Source organism: Stegostoma tigrinum, chromosome 37, assembly GCF_030684315.1.
Source record: "Stegostoma tigrinum isolate sSteTig4 chromosome 37, sSteTig4.hap1, whole genome shotgun sequence".
NCBI lineage: Eukaryota > Metazoa > Chordata > Chondrichthyes > Orectolobiformes > Stegostomatidae > Stegostoma > Stegostoma tigrinum.
In genome coordinates this window covers 738,493-755,539 of record NC_081390.1, presented here as the reverse complement: position 1 = coordinate 755,539, position 17,047 = coordinate 738,493, and the positions used below count along the sequence as shown (strand labels likewise).

The 17,047-nt window shown below is 41.8% G+C and overlaps 1 protein-coding gene across 2 annotated transcripts in view; it reads left to right on the top strand.

The window, feature by feature from the left end:
• Positions 1 to 2,403, top strand: part of tspan14 (tetraspanin 14) — a 55,540-nt gene extending 53,137 nt beyond the window's left edge. Inside the window, exon 7 of one of the 2 annotated variants that reach the window (XM_048563640.2) lies at positions 93 to 2,403. In XM_048563640.2, the coding sequence (XP_048419597.1) occupies positions 93 to 164 (72 nt within the window). In that variant the 3' untranslated portion in view covers positions 165 to 2,403. The remainder of the gene's footprint in view (positions 1 to 92) is intronic. The other variant, XM_059640340.1, reaches the window with a different exon arrangement.
• Positions 2,404 to 17,047: the final 14,644 nt, after the last annotated feature.

Here is a 17,047-nt window from a genome sequence, read left to right as displayed (position 1 = left end):
TTGTGAAAACAGACCATTTTCATTCTATCTGTGATAATGCTTTTAATTTTAAATTGTGGAACATGTTAATTGAAGCCTTCTGTTTCCCGCAGATGTTCTCGATTTATCTTGCACGCTCTCTCATCAGTGATATTGAAGCATTGAAAGCTGGCTGGCGCTACTGATGTTGTTTACAGGGAATCTCCTGAAACATCTTACTATCAAAGTTACAAACTGTTGAGAAGTATATATTTTTGTATTTGAAAGATGCTAAGTATAATATCTAAAAAATTTGAATTTCAGACTTTTCTGTTCTGTGCTCCCTGTACTTTAGTTTGTTTGAGGTGTGATTTAATTGGACACAGGACTTTGTGGCTGAGGTCCTGTCTCACCTTATGTCTTATTCCTTCTGACGTGACCATGCATTTGTCGAAGAGTGTGTTGACACGATTCTTGTCGTGTTGTCACTGATTGAATACTTATGGATGATTGAATTACTGCCAGAATTGACAGGGGTGAGGTGTATGTTCTTCCACCAGGGGAAAGCAGATACGGCCACTGTTGCTCTGGAATTCTCAGCCAAAATTGTAGAAATATCACTCAATCTTGGGCAACATACAGAGAATGCAAGTTATTCTGCCACTGAGTTTAACACTCCCAAACCCCAGCAACACCCTTCCCACTCCCAGCAACACCCTCCCCACTCCCAGCAACACCCACCCCACTCCCAGCAACACCCTCCCCACTCCCAGCAACACCCACCCCACTCCCAGCAACACCCTCCCGACCCCCAGCAACGCCCTCCCCACTCCCAACAACACCCTCCCCACTCCCAGCAACACCATCCCCACTCCCAGCAACACCCTCCCCACCCACCGCAACACCCTCCCGACTCCCAGCAACACCCTCCCCACTCCCAGCAACGCCCTCCCCACTCCCAGCAAATGCAAGCCAGCGGTCTGAGCAAACATCAGCATTTCCTTCTCAAAATGTTTAATCTCTGATTGGCTGTTTCCACTGGATTGATAGTTTTCATTTTCCAACTGTTAAACCCAAGAGTGAGCATTGAGCATCAAGTCTCTCTCCAGTAATACCCTGTCCAGTAGTGCCCTCTCCGAGACTACCTTCTGAGCCTGGGGCGTTTTGGTCCATCTGCTTTTATTAACATTCCATAATATAGTGTTCAAACGTTTGTTGGTAGAGTTAAATGTCTTTTGTGAATAATGATGGGATTGCAGGTTCTAAGGTCCCAAGGGATGGGTCACCATCTGCCCTATAACTGTTTAACTTGTTGAATCAATATTGTGTACATTTCTGCAGCAATTTGCCACTCTTTGAACTGATTACAACATCTGAACTCCTTACCTCCCTTTAGGCTTTCCACTATCAGGTTAATTCCAACATCAGCTACCCACCAAGATGAGCTCAGCTTTAACTATCCATTCATTCCACCTTCTGGTTTCAGATGTGAGAAAGGCTAAGATCAGTCAGGGGAATGGCAGTTTGAGAGTAGGCCAGACATGGGAAAACAATGGGTGAGTCTGAATCTGAGAGAAGAGTACTTTGCTGCCACATTCTTAGATGGCAGTGCAAACTGTGAACCAGAAAACCAGCTTTTGTTAGGGCCAGTCTTGGTTTCCCATCAGTGACCTGCAGTGAAGACCCCGTGATGGGCTCAGCTCAATGTTGGTGGGAATCAGCCCGTGAGCCTCTTTCTGCCAACTGTCAGCAGAACGGATCAGACACAGTCACAGCTGACTCCTAACCTCCTCCTTCTTTGAACACACTCCTCCTGTTTCTCAGCTTCTCCACCCCACCCCAGCTCTTCTTTATTCATCTTTATTCTTCCTCCAGATCCACCTCTGTTACCCCAACAGTCTCTGTCCGCAGTTACCCATCTCTCAATTCCAAATGTCCTCCAACTCGCCCTCCTTCCTCAAACTTCCTCCTATCCATCATTCACCCATCTCCCAACTCACCCCACCTTCCCTCCCCATTACTCAATATTCTCCCGTTCCCTAATTCTTTCAAGACCCAAGACCCCTTCCAGACCCAATCCCTAGCCAAAACTCCACCTCTCCCAAACTTACCCCGACCCTCTAATGTCCAGGCACCCCCAACCCCAACCTCACGCTGTCAGTGCCACCTCCAGACACACCTGTACCATTGCTATTTCTCCCTACTGGACCCTTAGTTCCCAGCCATGAATAGAGTGTTGTTTCATTTGAACTGATCATTTTGAGCATTGTGGCTCGTTCAGTTCAGAAATATCAAGAACCACAGGAGTATTTTGATTACTTTAAAGTGCTTTTTTATATTAATTTGTATAATTTTTGAAAAATGTGCTAGTAGCTACAAAATTTGTGGAATTTTTGCCATGTTTTGTATCTGATTTTCACAAAACAATAAATTTTACTTGCGATCCGCAGTCATTTGGTCTTGCATCAACACATGCATCTGCTGTCCCTGAGACTGAGGGGTTGGGGCAGCATAACATGGACAAAGTCATATAACCACCAGCCGACATTTTCATCCAGAGGTCAGAGAGAGAGAGTCATATGGCATAGAATCAGGCCCATCTGCCCACAGACACTAAGCTACACTAATCCCATTTACCTGCACTTGGCCCACAGCCTACTATGCCTTGGCATTCTAAGTGCTCATCCAGATGCCTCTTAAATGTTGTGAAAGTGCCTGGCTCCACTACTGTCCCAGGCAGAGCGTTCCATATTTCTACCACCAAAATATTTTCCTCAGATCTCTTTGAAACCACTTACTCCTCACTTAAACTTATGCTCTGTGGATGTTAGACATGCCTGCAATGGGGAAAGCAAATTTCATGATCTACTCTGTTTATATCTCTCATAATTTTGTGTACATCAATCAGACTTCCCCCTCAACCTCCTCCTCAGCTGCTGAGAAAATAAATTCAGTCTCTCAGTTTCTCATAACTGAGCATTTTCATTCCTGGCAACATCCTGGTGGATCTCCTCTGAACCTTCTCTAGTGCTATCACACCCTTCCAACAGTGTGGTCACCAGAACTGCACATAGAATTCCACCGCAGCCTAACTGATGTTCTATAAAGTTGGAAGAAGATTTTCTTGTTCTTCACTGTGCACCCAGTTAATGGAGGCAAGCATTCATATGCCTTCTTCACGATTCTGTCTACCTGTGCTGACACCTTCACCAATCTCTAGACTTGAGCACCAAGATCCCTTTGTTCCTCAGTAATCCATGGAATCCCTACAGTGTGGAAACAGGCCCTTCAGCTCAACACATCCACACTGCCCCTCAGAGCATCCCACCTAGACCCACTCCCTAAACACACCTAAACTACACATCCCTTAACACTACGGGAAATTTAGCATGGTCAATCCACCTAGAGTGCACATCTTTGGACTGTGGGAGGAAACCAGAGCAGCCGGAAGAAACCCACGCAGACATGGAGAGAATGTGCAAACTCCACACAGACAGTTGCCCCAGGGTAGAATTGAACCCAGATCCCTAGTGATGTGAGGCAGCAGTGCTAACTGCTTCCCTTTATTAGGCGACCCAAAATGCATCACCCCCCACCTATCATGAGTAAATTCTATCTGCCATTGCTGTGCTCAATTTACCAGCTGATCAAAATTACCATCCTCCTCACTATCAACAACACCACCAATTTTCATGTCATCTGAAAACTTACCAATTATGTCATCATATTATTGTCTTTAATTTATATAACAAACAGCAAGGGACCCAGCGCCGATCCCTGTGGTACACCGCTAGTGACAGGCTTCCAATTCCAAAATCAACCCTCCGCCAATCATCCTTTGCCTCCCATTTACCAGCCAATTTTGGATCCAGTTTACCAACATGCCTTGTATCCTATGGGTGCTTACCTTTTGGACCAGCCTCCCATGTCAGACCTGTCAAAGGACTTACTGAAGTCCATGTAAACCACATCAACTCCACTACCCTCATCATTTATATTTAGTCACCTTATAGAGTCATAGAGAAAAAGATGTACAGCACAGAAACAGACCTGTCGGTCCAACTTGTACATCCCGATCAGATACCCTAAATTAATCTAATCCCATTTTCCAGCATTTGAACCATATTCCTCTTAAACCCTTCCTACTCAAGTACCCATCCAGGTGCCTTTTAAATGTTGTGAGTGTACCAGCCTCCACTACTTCCTCCAGCAGCTCATTCGGTACACACACCATCCTCTGCCTGAAAAAGTTGCCCCTTAGGTCACTTTTAAATCTTCCCCTCTCACCTTAAACCTATGCTCTCTAGTTTTGGACCCTCCCACCCTCCAGGGAAATAACCTTGTCTATTTACCATGCCCCTCATGATTTTATAAGCCTCGATAAGGTCAACCATAAGCCTCTGATGCTCCGGGGAAAAGAGCCCCAGCCTATTCAGCCTCTCCCTATAGCTCAAACCCTCTAACCCTGTCAATATCCCTGTAAATCTTTTCTGAACCCTTTCAAGTTTCACAACATCCTTCCCATAGCGGGGAGACCAGAATTGAATGTGATATTCCAAAGTGGCCAATCAGTGCCCTGTACAGTTCAACATGACCTCCCAACTCCCATGCTCAATGCACTAACCAATAACGGCAAGCGTACCAAATGCCTTTGTCATTACCTTATCTATCTGAGATTTCGCTTTCAACAAACTATGTATCTGCACCCCAAGGTCTCTTTATTTAGCAACACTTTCCAGGAGCCTACCATTAATTGTTTCACTCCTGCCCTGATTTGCCCTCCCAAAATGCAGCACCTCACTTTTATCTAAATTAAACTCCATCCACCACTCCTTGGCCCATTTGTCCATCTGATCAAGATCTGAGGTAACTTTCTTTGCTATCCACTGTACCACCAATTTTTGAGTCATCTGCAAACTTACTAACTGTAACTCATATATTCAGATCCAAATCATTTACATAAATGACAAAAAGCAGTGGACCCTTGCAGCACACTGCTGGTCTTCCAGTCGGTAAAGCAGCCCTCCACCATTGCCCTCTGCCTCCTACCTTTGAGCCAATTTTGTATCCAAATGGCTAGTTCTTCCTTTATGCTATGTAATCTAACCTTGCTAACCGATCTACCATGTGGAACCTTGTCAAACACCTTACTGAGGTCCATATAGACACATAGGCAATGCCTACCATTCTGGTTTCATCAATCTTCTTTATCACCTCTTCAAAAGACTCAATCAAGCTAGTGAGAAACAATTTCCCATGCACAGAGCCATGTTGACCATCCATAATCAGCCCTTGTCTTTCCAAATACATTTAAACCCTGGGCCTCAGGATCCCCTCCAACACCTTACCCACCACTGACATCAGGTCTATAGTTCCCTGGCTTTTCCTTACCCCAGCAATCACTTGTCTGGCTTCCCACAAATGTTGAGGATACACCTGATCAGGTCCTGGGGATTTATCCACCTTTATGTGTTTTAAGACGTCCAGCACCTCCTCATATGGACACTTTTCAAGATATCACCATTTATTTCCCCAAGTTCTCTAGCTTCCATATCAGTAAGCACTGATGCAAAATACTCATTTAGTATCTCACCCATCTCCAGCACTTCCACACAGAGGCAGCCTTGCTGATCTTTAAAGGGCCCTCTCACTAGTTACTCTTTTGTCCTTAATGTATTTGTAGAATTCCTATGGATTTTCCTTAACCCCATCTGCCAAAGCTATCTCATGTCCCCTTTCTGCCCTCCTGATTTCCCTGTTAAGTATATCCGTACTGTCCTTATACTCCTCCATGAATTCACTCCATCCCAGCTGTCTGTACCTTACAGAGGTCTGCTGCTTTCTCTTGACCAGATTTCCCAATTTCCTGAGTTATCCATCATTCCATACACCTACCATCAAAAAACTCAATTAGATAGGATCTCCTTCGAAAAAATCCAAGCTGACTATCCTTAATCAATCCCTGTCTTTTCAAGTGTTGATTAATTTGATCTATCAGAACTTCTTCCAAAAATATCCCTGCCACGAACAGCTCTGTAATTGCATCGCCTAACTCTGCTGTCCTTCTTGAACAAACAAAACACATCAGCTATCCTCCTGAAGTGAATGATCCATCTCAGTCTCCTGTTCAGGTTGCAAGCACCATGTTGATCTTAAGCCAGTTTGATTCACTCCTCCTGATATCAAGAAATGGCTTTAGGTCCCAATCCCAACTATATGAACATATGAGTTAGGAGTAGGAGGAGGCCATTGAGCACCTCAAGGCTATTCTATCATTTAAAAGTACTGTGGCTGATTGGAACACTCCACATTCCATCTGCCTTTGAAGACCTTCCACACCCTTGCTTATCACAAATCTATCCATGTTCACCTTGTAAATATCCAAAGAGACAGCTTCCACCACCTTTTCAGGAAGGGAGATACAAAGATATTACACTCTAAAACAATTCTGCTAACCTTTGTCTCAAATGTCTCTGAAATGGAAACAGAAATGACTAGAGAAACTCAGCAAGTCCGAAAGCGCCAATGCAATGAAAACAGAGTTAACATTTTGAGTCTGTTGAGTCTTCATCTGAACCCTTATTTTGAAACAGGAATTATCACATCCACACTGTCCCAGACTGCTCACAATCTTTATTTTTCAATCAAATTGCTTCATAGTCTCCCAAGCTCCAGTGAATACAAGCCTGAGTATAAATCTCTGATCTAAAACTTGCCACTCCCCTAGCCAGCTGTTCCATTACAGTTACAACACTTACCACAATGTGGAAACTTGCCCAACTGCGTTCTGTACACAAAAAGGACAAATCCAACACAACCAACTATCTGCTCAGCAATAGCCTGCTCACTGACATCCACTTTGGGTTCTGCCATGGCCACTCAGCTCTTGGCCTCATTGTAGCCTGTTTCAAACATTAACAAAAGAGATGAGGTGAGAGTAACAGCCTTTAACATCAAAGCCACATTCAAGCCAAGTGTGACATCAAGGAGCCCTAGCAAAACTGGAATCGATGGGTATCGGGGACTAACTCTCTGCTGGTCGGAGTCATACCTGGCACATAGGAAGATGGCTGTGGTTGTTGGAGGACAATCATCACAGCTCCAGGGACCGATCTGCAAGAGTTCCTCAGCATTGAGTCCAAGGCCCAATCAATCTTCAGCTGCTTCAATGACCTTCTGTCCATCATCATGTCAGAAATGGCAATGCTCACTGATGACTACACAAGGTATAGCATGATTCGCAACACCTCAGATACTGAAGCAGTCCATGCCCAAATGCAGCAAGGCCTGTACAATACCCAGGTTTGAGCTGACGAGTGGCAAGTAATATTTGTTTTGCACCACATAAGTACCAGACAATGACTATCTCCAACAAAAGAGAGCCTAAACATTGCCCCATGCCATTGCCATCACTGAATGTCCCATTATCAACATCCTGAGGGTTACCACTGACAAGAAACCTAATTAGAGCCGCTGTATAAACACAATGGCTACATTAGCAGATCAGAGATCAGGAAGGAATCTGCAATGAGTAACTCATCTCCCCAAAGCCTGTCAATCATTTACAAGGCTCAGGCTGGGCGTGTGATATGTTGTAGTTATTTTCTTACACAGACCACGGGACGGCTCAAAAATCTTGTTTGTCTCTGAGAAGTCTGTCTTAGACTGGTCAAATTTCAGTTTAGCATCCTTCAGTGCATTTTCATCATACATTCCCTCATGTCAGTTATCTCAATTGTATCAACACCAGTATCTCAAAATTATGTCACACATTCTCAAATTTAAGGTGATTCTTTTGAAAGATCAAAAAGTGGGAAAGACTGCATGTGTAGCCTTTTCAACTGATCCAATGTTCAAGATGCTGGCCAAATAATTCAATTGCATTGTGTTAAAAAAAGATTTGTCAGCAATCTCCAAGAGAAAATTGTCAATGAATTAATTTCACTTGCATTTCACCTGCTATTTTCTGTTTATCTGTACATAAAATGAATCATTGCCATTCAATGTTGTGTCATTTTCAATCCCTGTCATTTCTTTTATTCTAAGTGAGTTATTCTATTATTTCCCATTCAAACTGATTCAGGAGCTCTAGAGGAACCTTAGTGCTCAGTTTTAAAAAATAGTATCTCCATAATATCTTTAAAACAAAAAAACCAATATTACTGTGTGGTTCCAATTAATCTGTTTATTCTTTCTTATATACATACAATTTTTTCAAAATTAACTTGCTAAAATATGCTGTATGTTACTTTTTATAAAATTATTCCAAATTCAAACACAGCAACAATACTCTTGGGGGCTTTATTAGTGGTCATTTAATTTATTCCCAAATAATATTTTCTATTTTTCTTTGACACAAATTAAAACAAGTTATTTTATTGATTGTGTTGTGGGTAAATCACGAGTTACCTTTAATTCGATTACTTATTAAGAAACCACACAGACAATCAAGTATTGAAACAATGATTTAAACTTTACTGCATGTAACAACCAAAATAAAACCCTTTAAGTAAGCAAGTTAAGCCTCACAACTTAACATGGCTATTAACTGATTAATATAATGTTCCATCAATGGTGGTCTGACTCTGGAAATGTCCAGGATTTGGTTCTTGTATAGTTTAATTTTTAGAACATAGATAGAACATAGAACATAGAACAGTACAGCACAGAACAGGCCCTTCAGCCCACAATGTTGTGCCGACCATTGATCCTCATGTATGCACCCTCAAATTTCTGTGACCATATGCATGTCCAGCAGTCTCTTAAATGACCCCAATGACCTTGCTTCCACAACTGCTGCTGGCAACGCATTCCATGCTCTCACAACTCTCTGCGTAAAGAACCTGCCTCTGACATCCCCTCTATACTTTCCACCAACCAGCTTAAAACTATGACCCCTCGTGCTAGCCATTTCTGCCCTGGGAAATAGTCTCTGGCTATCAACTCTATCCATGCCTCTCATTATCTTGTATACCTCAATTAGGTCACCTCTCCTCCTCCTTTTCTCCAATGAAAAGAGACCGAGCTCAGACAACCTCTCTTCATAAGATAAGCCCTCCAGTCCAGGCAGCATCCTGGTAAACCTCCTCTGAACCCTCTCCAAAGCATCCACATCTTTCCTATAATAGGGCGCCCAGAACTGGACTTCTATTACTGATTTGTCTGTATTCCTATACAACTTTTTCTCTTTCAAGTTTGTAGTGTGACAGTATTGATGTTGCAATAGATTCTTTCATCCCCAGTATTGATTACATTGCCAGGAGACCTCAAGTCTTATCAGAAGAAGCTCCCCTGTTCCTTGTTACATTTAACTGTCTGCTTAAAACACAGCTTTTCCTGCAATTAACTCCTTAAATTCTTCTGCAGGGTGTTCGATTGTCCTTTGTGGCAATGAAGCATCCAGTTTATCAGGCAGGTGTCAAAGCAGTTGTTGTCTTCTCTCTCCCAGGAAACAGATTGTTTATGTTGTTTCCTTCTAGGGATGGTTACTTCACATGTTGCTTTCAATTCCTTCTTTATAACAGCGGCTCTGTGTCTCATTCATCTTGACAAATAATTTATTCCAGAAGAAGTTGTTGCAGATTCTTTCAATCCTTGAACATTTGTGACTGTCGCAATCCTAATTTCAGAAACAACGGTACAGGCATGGCGGTTTTCCCAGATAATAACAAATATTCTGAATGGTCAGGGGCAGGTCTCTGAAAGCTGTGGCTAAGCTCCCAGATCCACAAGGGTTTTGGGTTTCTGGCTGTGTTAAAAAATTGGCTCAAGAGAATTGTTTAAAAACACACAAAAAACAGATCTGCCATGGCTCTGATTAAAAGCCCAGTGGGTTAGCAATGATTAATCATAACCATAAATATAGAAATGTTCAAAATAAATGTTGAAGACCACACATCTAGCAATATTGAACATGGAAAAATTTAAGAAAACTGTCAGAATAAGAGTTGCTCTTTTTTGCTGGTGTGAGGAAGGACAGGGTTCAAGTCACCAGGTGAAGCTGTGTCATAATAAGTAGGTACTTTGTTATGGGTTTTTCTTGCTCATATCTCTTGTTTGCAATTTTTTTACCTGCACACTAGAACAAATGCATGCATGATTGAATTGGATGTCTGCCAAACTTAAGCTTCCTGTATGTTTTAGAGCCTGTGTGGACCTTTGTCGTAACAAGAAATGTTCTTTTTTTATATAGAACTTAGTGGGATGCACTTTTAAACATGCATTCATAACATTCACGAAGAAATTCACTTTTTAAACTCTTCCAATCAGACGAGTTTTGAATCTGTGGTGCTTGCTGGCTACTCCTGTCTCAGTACTGTCTTCAAACATATGGACGTACATGGAATAGTGTAGGTTAGATGGGCTTCAGATTGGTTTCACAGGTCAGCACAACATCGAGGGCCGAAGGGCCTGTACTGTGCTGTAATGTTCTATGTCCTATGTTCTATGTTCTAAGGGATACACTCATTGTCACAATTGTGGAACTTTCTGTGAACTCAGTCCAGTTTTCACTGGGGACCTCTTTGACTTTGCTGGAGGATAGGGATTTGAACAAGGTATTGATACGTTACTTAACTGTGCCTAAGGATCCTTTCCCTTCAGCCCTCAGCCTCTGTCACTGCCCTGGCTAACACTGAATGCCAGCTTTGTACTCACTGGCTAATAGACTGGCACAGGCACAATGGGTCAAATGGCTTTCTGCTAATAACAATTCTGTGATTTTGCAGATAGGACAACAGATCAGGCTGCTGGACACCCAAAGGCACCATCAGTGTGTATTCAGAACCAGCCCTGCCCAGATGCAGATGATTGACTTTTTTAAAAATTAGGATCAATCATGGAAGCCAGCAGTCATCAGCATGATAACCCCCGAGGTTACCTCCTGAGTGGATGGACAGAGTGTATGTGAACATAGAGACGCAGAAGCCTCCAGTCTGCAAGAGGTAGCATCTACCTTTTTCCCTCTCTGCAGTGAAGTAATGAAAACCTGGCAGAGAGTTAACTATTCTGTTCCATTTGCTAAGAGCTGCTGCTCCTAGTCAAAAACTAAGAAACTTAACAATTGATGTCTCCATTCTGCCTTCTTTCACCTTGTAGCTTCATCAAGAACTGAAGGGACTTGGATGTTGTTTATTTAGTGGTCTTGTCTGTCTGCATGTGTATGTAGGTGTTTAGAGAAGGGGCTTAGCATAACAGTTAATATGTTGATAATTAATATTTGTGTTTGCATGGGGTTTGAATTGATTTGTGTACTGAGGAAGGGCACCAGACCCAAAACGTTAACTCTGATTTTCTTTACATAGATGCTGCTGGACCTGCTGAACTTTTCCAGCAATTTCCGTTTTTGTTAGAATTGATTTATGTGCAATAAATAGTCATTCCTTGCTAAGAACAGAAACATGGGCAGTATTTTCTGTTAACCTGAGTCCATCAGACAGGGAACTGGGAAGTGCCCCAAGAATAGTGGGGTTTGAGTATCAGCACACATTCTCAAGTAGGTGGTGGCAAGAGTAATTCATCTTATAAAGGGAACATAGTGATTCCAGTAGGTATCTGAAAGCGAGTGTAAATCCTGTAAAGCCACAATACCAGATGGAGCTCAACTAGGGGGAAACAGAACCAACTCATGGATTTGCACAAAACTTCAAATGTGCACAAAAAACAGCCTAGATTATGAAGGTGTGGAAGCCATCATGCTAGCAATCAATATGCTGGTACACATAAGATTACAACACACTTACAAGTCAAGAAATCCTTGGTGTGAAGTCTAAATCTCTAGAAGGTTACAAGTTCACAAGTACCATAGGATTGCCAAACCACCTTTACTTTATACAGACTCTTAAACTCTTAAATCTTACAAATCTTATTTCTGTATACTTAGCTCTGTGCAACTACTACAATGTGTATGTATTTTCATTGCTAGTATATGCAATTCTATCTTGAAAAAATGTTTTAAGAATTATATTGTTTTAAAAGCTCAATTTCTAATAAGCCAAGGATCAAAATATTAATTATGTGACCAACTGCCACATACAGTCAAGCATGATACACACTAATAGGAAGTTCCATATGTCATGATCCGTAACAGTAAACTGTAGTCAAAACTGTTAATAAACTTATTTGAGCTTGAATTTGTGCAACTCAATGTGTACTACTTACTGAAAACACAAGAAATAAAACACAACCTTACTGCAAAATGACCAGAGTATGTTCATGCAGGTTATGCACCGTGTTTGTCCACTAATAATTACTGTGTGTTTCGGAGAGCTTTTCAGTATTCAGTATTTTCAGAACTCAAATAAAAGCCTCGAAGAAAATATAAGAAAATCTTCAGATCTTCATGGCCTGAAAGAGACTTAGAACAAGAGGGAAATGCAAGACGTTTCTGATTGTAAATTCAAAGAAGATTTATTTTAAAAAGACGTATTAATGAATGCAAAGTACTGGTACAGAATTGTTGAAGTGCAAATGTATAAGTTATACAGCCACTCAAATAAACTGCTCAAAAATTTTAGCACTTAGATATCTGTCTGTAATTAAAATTACTTTGTCAAGTGGATATATGTTCCTCTCTCTCCTTTAATGGATAACAGGTTCATAGGAAATCCAGTGGTAAATTACTCATGGATGGTTTGATTTGGTTATGGGGAGAAGACTGGAGAATGATGCGAAGTGAAATGCTCACTTACAGAACTGGTCCAGACACAATGGTCTGAATGACCTCCTTCTGCTCTGTAACAATTTTGAGATCCTGTCTTGGTTCCACACAGATATGATTGTTGAGCACATAATCTGAAACGAGCAAATTACCCATCTTATCCAATAGCACCCACCATTGCCCATGGAGGGTCAATGAGAGACCTCCAAAGTACATTTCCCTTCCCTCAATCCTCTTCAGACAGGTTATGGTCAATTGAAGGTGTTTCAACCCTGAGGGAATGGTTCAATACCCTTCTCTTCCACATGTTAATGTGTTCTTGGAACCCTTTGATTTCTGACTGACATATCCTTTAATTAAGCTTAATTAGATTATATTTTCAGTAATTAATCACTTCTAACACAACAATGGTCTGCTCAATGTCCTCTGTTAATCCAATTTTGAACAAATGTTTTTAAAGACTGGTACCAGACCCTTTGGTCCAACTAGTCCATGCCATCCATGTTCCCAGACTAAACTACCTGTCTGCATATGGCCCATATCTGTCCAAACCTTTCCTATTTATGTACTTATCCAAATGTCTTTTAAATGTTGTAACTGTACCCACATCCACCACTTCCTCTGCCACTTATTCCATGCACAAACCACCCTCCGTGAGAAAAAAAGATGACCTCATGTCCTTTCTAAATCTCCTCTCACTTTAAAAATATCGCCACTAGGCTTGAACATCCCCCACCTTAGGTAAAAGACTTTGCTTCTCACTTTATCTATGGCCCTCATGATTTTATAAAACTTCATAATGTCACCCCGTAACATTTCATGCTCCAGTGGCAAAAAAACCCAGCCTTTCCAATCTATTTTTATAACTCAAACCTTCCATTCCTGGCAACGTAATGGTAAACCTTTTCTGAATCTTCTATAGTTCAATAATACCCTTCCTATAATGGGATAACCAGAACTGGACACAATACTCCAGAAGAGGCCTCACCAACATCCTATACAACCTGAACATGACATTCCAACTTCTACACTCAAAGGTTTGAGCAATGAAGGCAAGTGTGCTAAACACCTTCATAACCATTCTGATCACATGACCATATTAAAATGATCATACTGAAAGATTTAGAATACCCTCTACTAGTGCACCAATACAGCCAATCACCAACTACACAACACAGATTGAGGAATGTTTAACATGGAACATTCTCAGAAATTCAGCAAACATGTAGAACAAGCTGATGGAAAAATTCCAATCAGGCTCAACAAGATAAACACAAAGTTGCTGGAAAAGCTCAGAAGGTCCGGCAGCATCTGTGAAGAAAAATCAGAGTTAATGTCTCTTCAGGACTGAGATAATATAACTGAGATAATAACTTCGGTCCAGTATACTTTTGTTGTAGTTATCTTAATGGTTAAGTTGAAGGAAACCATGAATGGCCAGAAAGGACATCATTGTTCCTGTAACATAACTAACTCCTTGGGTCAGTTCAATGGTAGTTGTCACAAAGAAGAACAAGTCAATTATAACCTCCAGAACTAAACATTAAAACAAGACAGTGAAGTGGAGTAGAGGGAGAGATAATGGGAACTGCAGATGCTGGAGAATTCCAAGATAATAAAATGTGAGGCTGGATGAACACAGCAGGCCAAGCAGCATCTCAGGAGCACAAAAGCTGACGTTTCGGGCCTAGAACCTTCATCAAAGAGGGGGATGGGGAGAGGTAACTGGAATAAATAGGGAGGATAATAAAATGTGAGGCTGGATGAACACAGCAGGCCAAGCAGCATCTCAGGAGCATGATAATAGAATGTGAGGCTGGATGAACACAGCAGGCCAAGCAGCATCTCAGGAAGTGAAGTGGAGTATTCTGCTCTGCTGACTATTGCAGCGACATACCTACACAGTGTTAACATTTTCAAGATTCTCCATGTCTACAAGTTCATCTCAGAGAACCATTTCATATCTACTGACATTCCACATTTATTGGGAGACGCCTTGTCAGAAATATGCCTCATGTGTGATCCGCAGGAAATGTGTGATCAACTAAACAACAGAAGTTGTTCAGGAGAAAATATGTGAGCTGTGGAAGGACTGTTAGGGATTAGAGGTCAGTACAGATGTGTTTACAACAATTGTACTTAGAGAGACATTTCAAGAAGCAACTCCAGCCTATAACACCTAGAAACTCTTCATTCTTAATGCAACAAATGTAGTGTGGTGTGGCAAAGGGCATGGACAAACTGAAATTTCACAAGTAAGGCGTACCTTTTACTGGGCTAATCACTAGGTGTAGAAAATTTTGATCCAGTCAGAATTGCAGCAATTTTCAGAATATTGATACTGATCAATTCAGTACTAATCAATATCAGAGTAAGCTCCTCCTACAACTGTCATATGTCACAATCCTCTTAAAGTTCTGACACAGAGTGATCCCTGGGGCAGTGACTGTAATGAGGTCAGCCAGCTGGACTTTATAGAAATGAGTTCCCTGATAGGGGCTGTTAATCTGGTCCGATCAGGGAACCCTGAGTAACAAATAAAAAGGGTCTGTGTCAGTGATTTTGACACTCAAGTATTTGACTCTGAATAAGGACTAAAGTCAAGGACTGTTCATGTGTAAATAATGGGGGACTCTGTGGAATTATTTCACCTGGAAGATTCATAGACTCATGCAGCACAGAAAAGGCCATTCGGCTCATCGAGTCTGCACCGATAAAACCGGCACAAAGTGTGCTAATTCCAATTTCCTGCACTTATTGGATATCCTTGTATGTTATGCTATTTTATCCAAATATGTTTTGAAGGTTGTAAGGTTTCCAGCCTCCACTACTTTCTTTCCCTGGCAGTGCATTCCAGATTCCCACCACCTGCTGATAGAAGAAGTCTTTTCTTCACAAATCCCCTCTGAGTCTCTTGCCCCTTACCCTAAAACTATGCCCTCTTATGATTGACCTCTCCACCAAAGGAACAGCTGCTCTCTATTCACCCAGTCCATACCCCTCATAATCTTATATACCACATTTATCATAGAATCCCTACAGTGTGGAAACAGGCCCTTCGGCCCAATACATACACACCTACCCTCAGAGCATCCCACCCACACCCATCCCCCTATTACCTACCTAATCTACACATCCCTGAACATTGCAGACAATTTAGCATGGCCAATCCACCTAGCCTGCACATCTTCGGACTGAGGGAGGAAACCGGAGCATCCGCAGGAAACCCACGCAGACATGGGGGAGAATATGCAAACTCTACACAGATAGTCACTCAAGGGTGGAATTGAACCCGGGTCTGTGTGCTGTGAAGCAACAGTGCTAACCACTGAGCCACCGTGTCACCCCTGCTCAGTCTTCTCTGCTCTTAAGAAAACCATCTAAGCATATCTAATCTCTCCTTAGAGATCAGTTTCTCTATCCCAGGCAACATCCTGGTGAACCTCCTTTGTATCCCATTTAGTGCTATCACATCCTTCCTGTAGTGAGGTGACCAGAACAGCACACAGCTCCAGCTGAGGTCTAACATATGCTCTGTACAATTCCAACATTATCTCCTTGCTCTTATACTCAATGCCTTGACTAATGTAAGCAGATGTCCCATGTGCTTCTTAAATATCCAATTCATGTGCTGTATTGAATTCAGGGATCTCTGAATAATTACCCCAAGATCCCTCTGTTCCTCTAAGCTACCCAGTCTCCTGCCATTCATTAAATACTCCCTCGTCTTGTTTCTTCTTCCAAAGTGCATCACCTTGTGCTTATCAGAGTTAAAAATCTTTTGCTACTGGTTTGCCCATCTATATCTCCCTGCAACCTACAAACATCATCTTCTCTATTAACCATTCTACCAATCTTGGTGCCGTCTGAAAATTTGCTTAATTCCCCCTCCCCACCTCCCCTGTATTTTCAACTACAATAATTTACATACATGACAAACAGAAAGAGTCCCAGTACTGATCCTTGTGGTACACTGCTGGACATTGGCCTCCGATCACTCAAACAGCCTTCTGCCACTACCCTTTGTGCCCTTTTTCTGATCCATCTCACTAAGTTTCTCTTGATTGCATGTGCAATCAGTCTCCCTGTGGGACTTTGTCAAAAACTTTGCTTATGTCCATATAAACTATATCAACTGTGCTTCCCTGACCGCACAACTGATTACATTTCAAAAATTCCAGCAAATATTTTAGGCCAGATTGCCCTGTGTCAAAGCCGTGCAAACTATCCTTAATTAACAATTGCCTTTCCAATTGGATATTAATTTGCTCTTCAGGATTTTCTCCAATAGTTCCCCACCATTTACATAAGACCCACTGGTCTGTAATTTCCTGGATCATCTCTACCAGCCTTCATTAAAAAGTGGAACCTGTCTGTCCTCCAGTCCTTTGTCATTTTCCCTTTGGCCAGAGGGGACTTAATCCTTACATT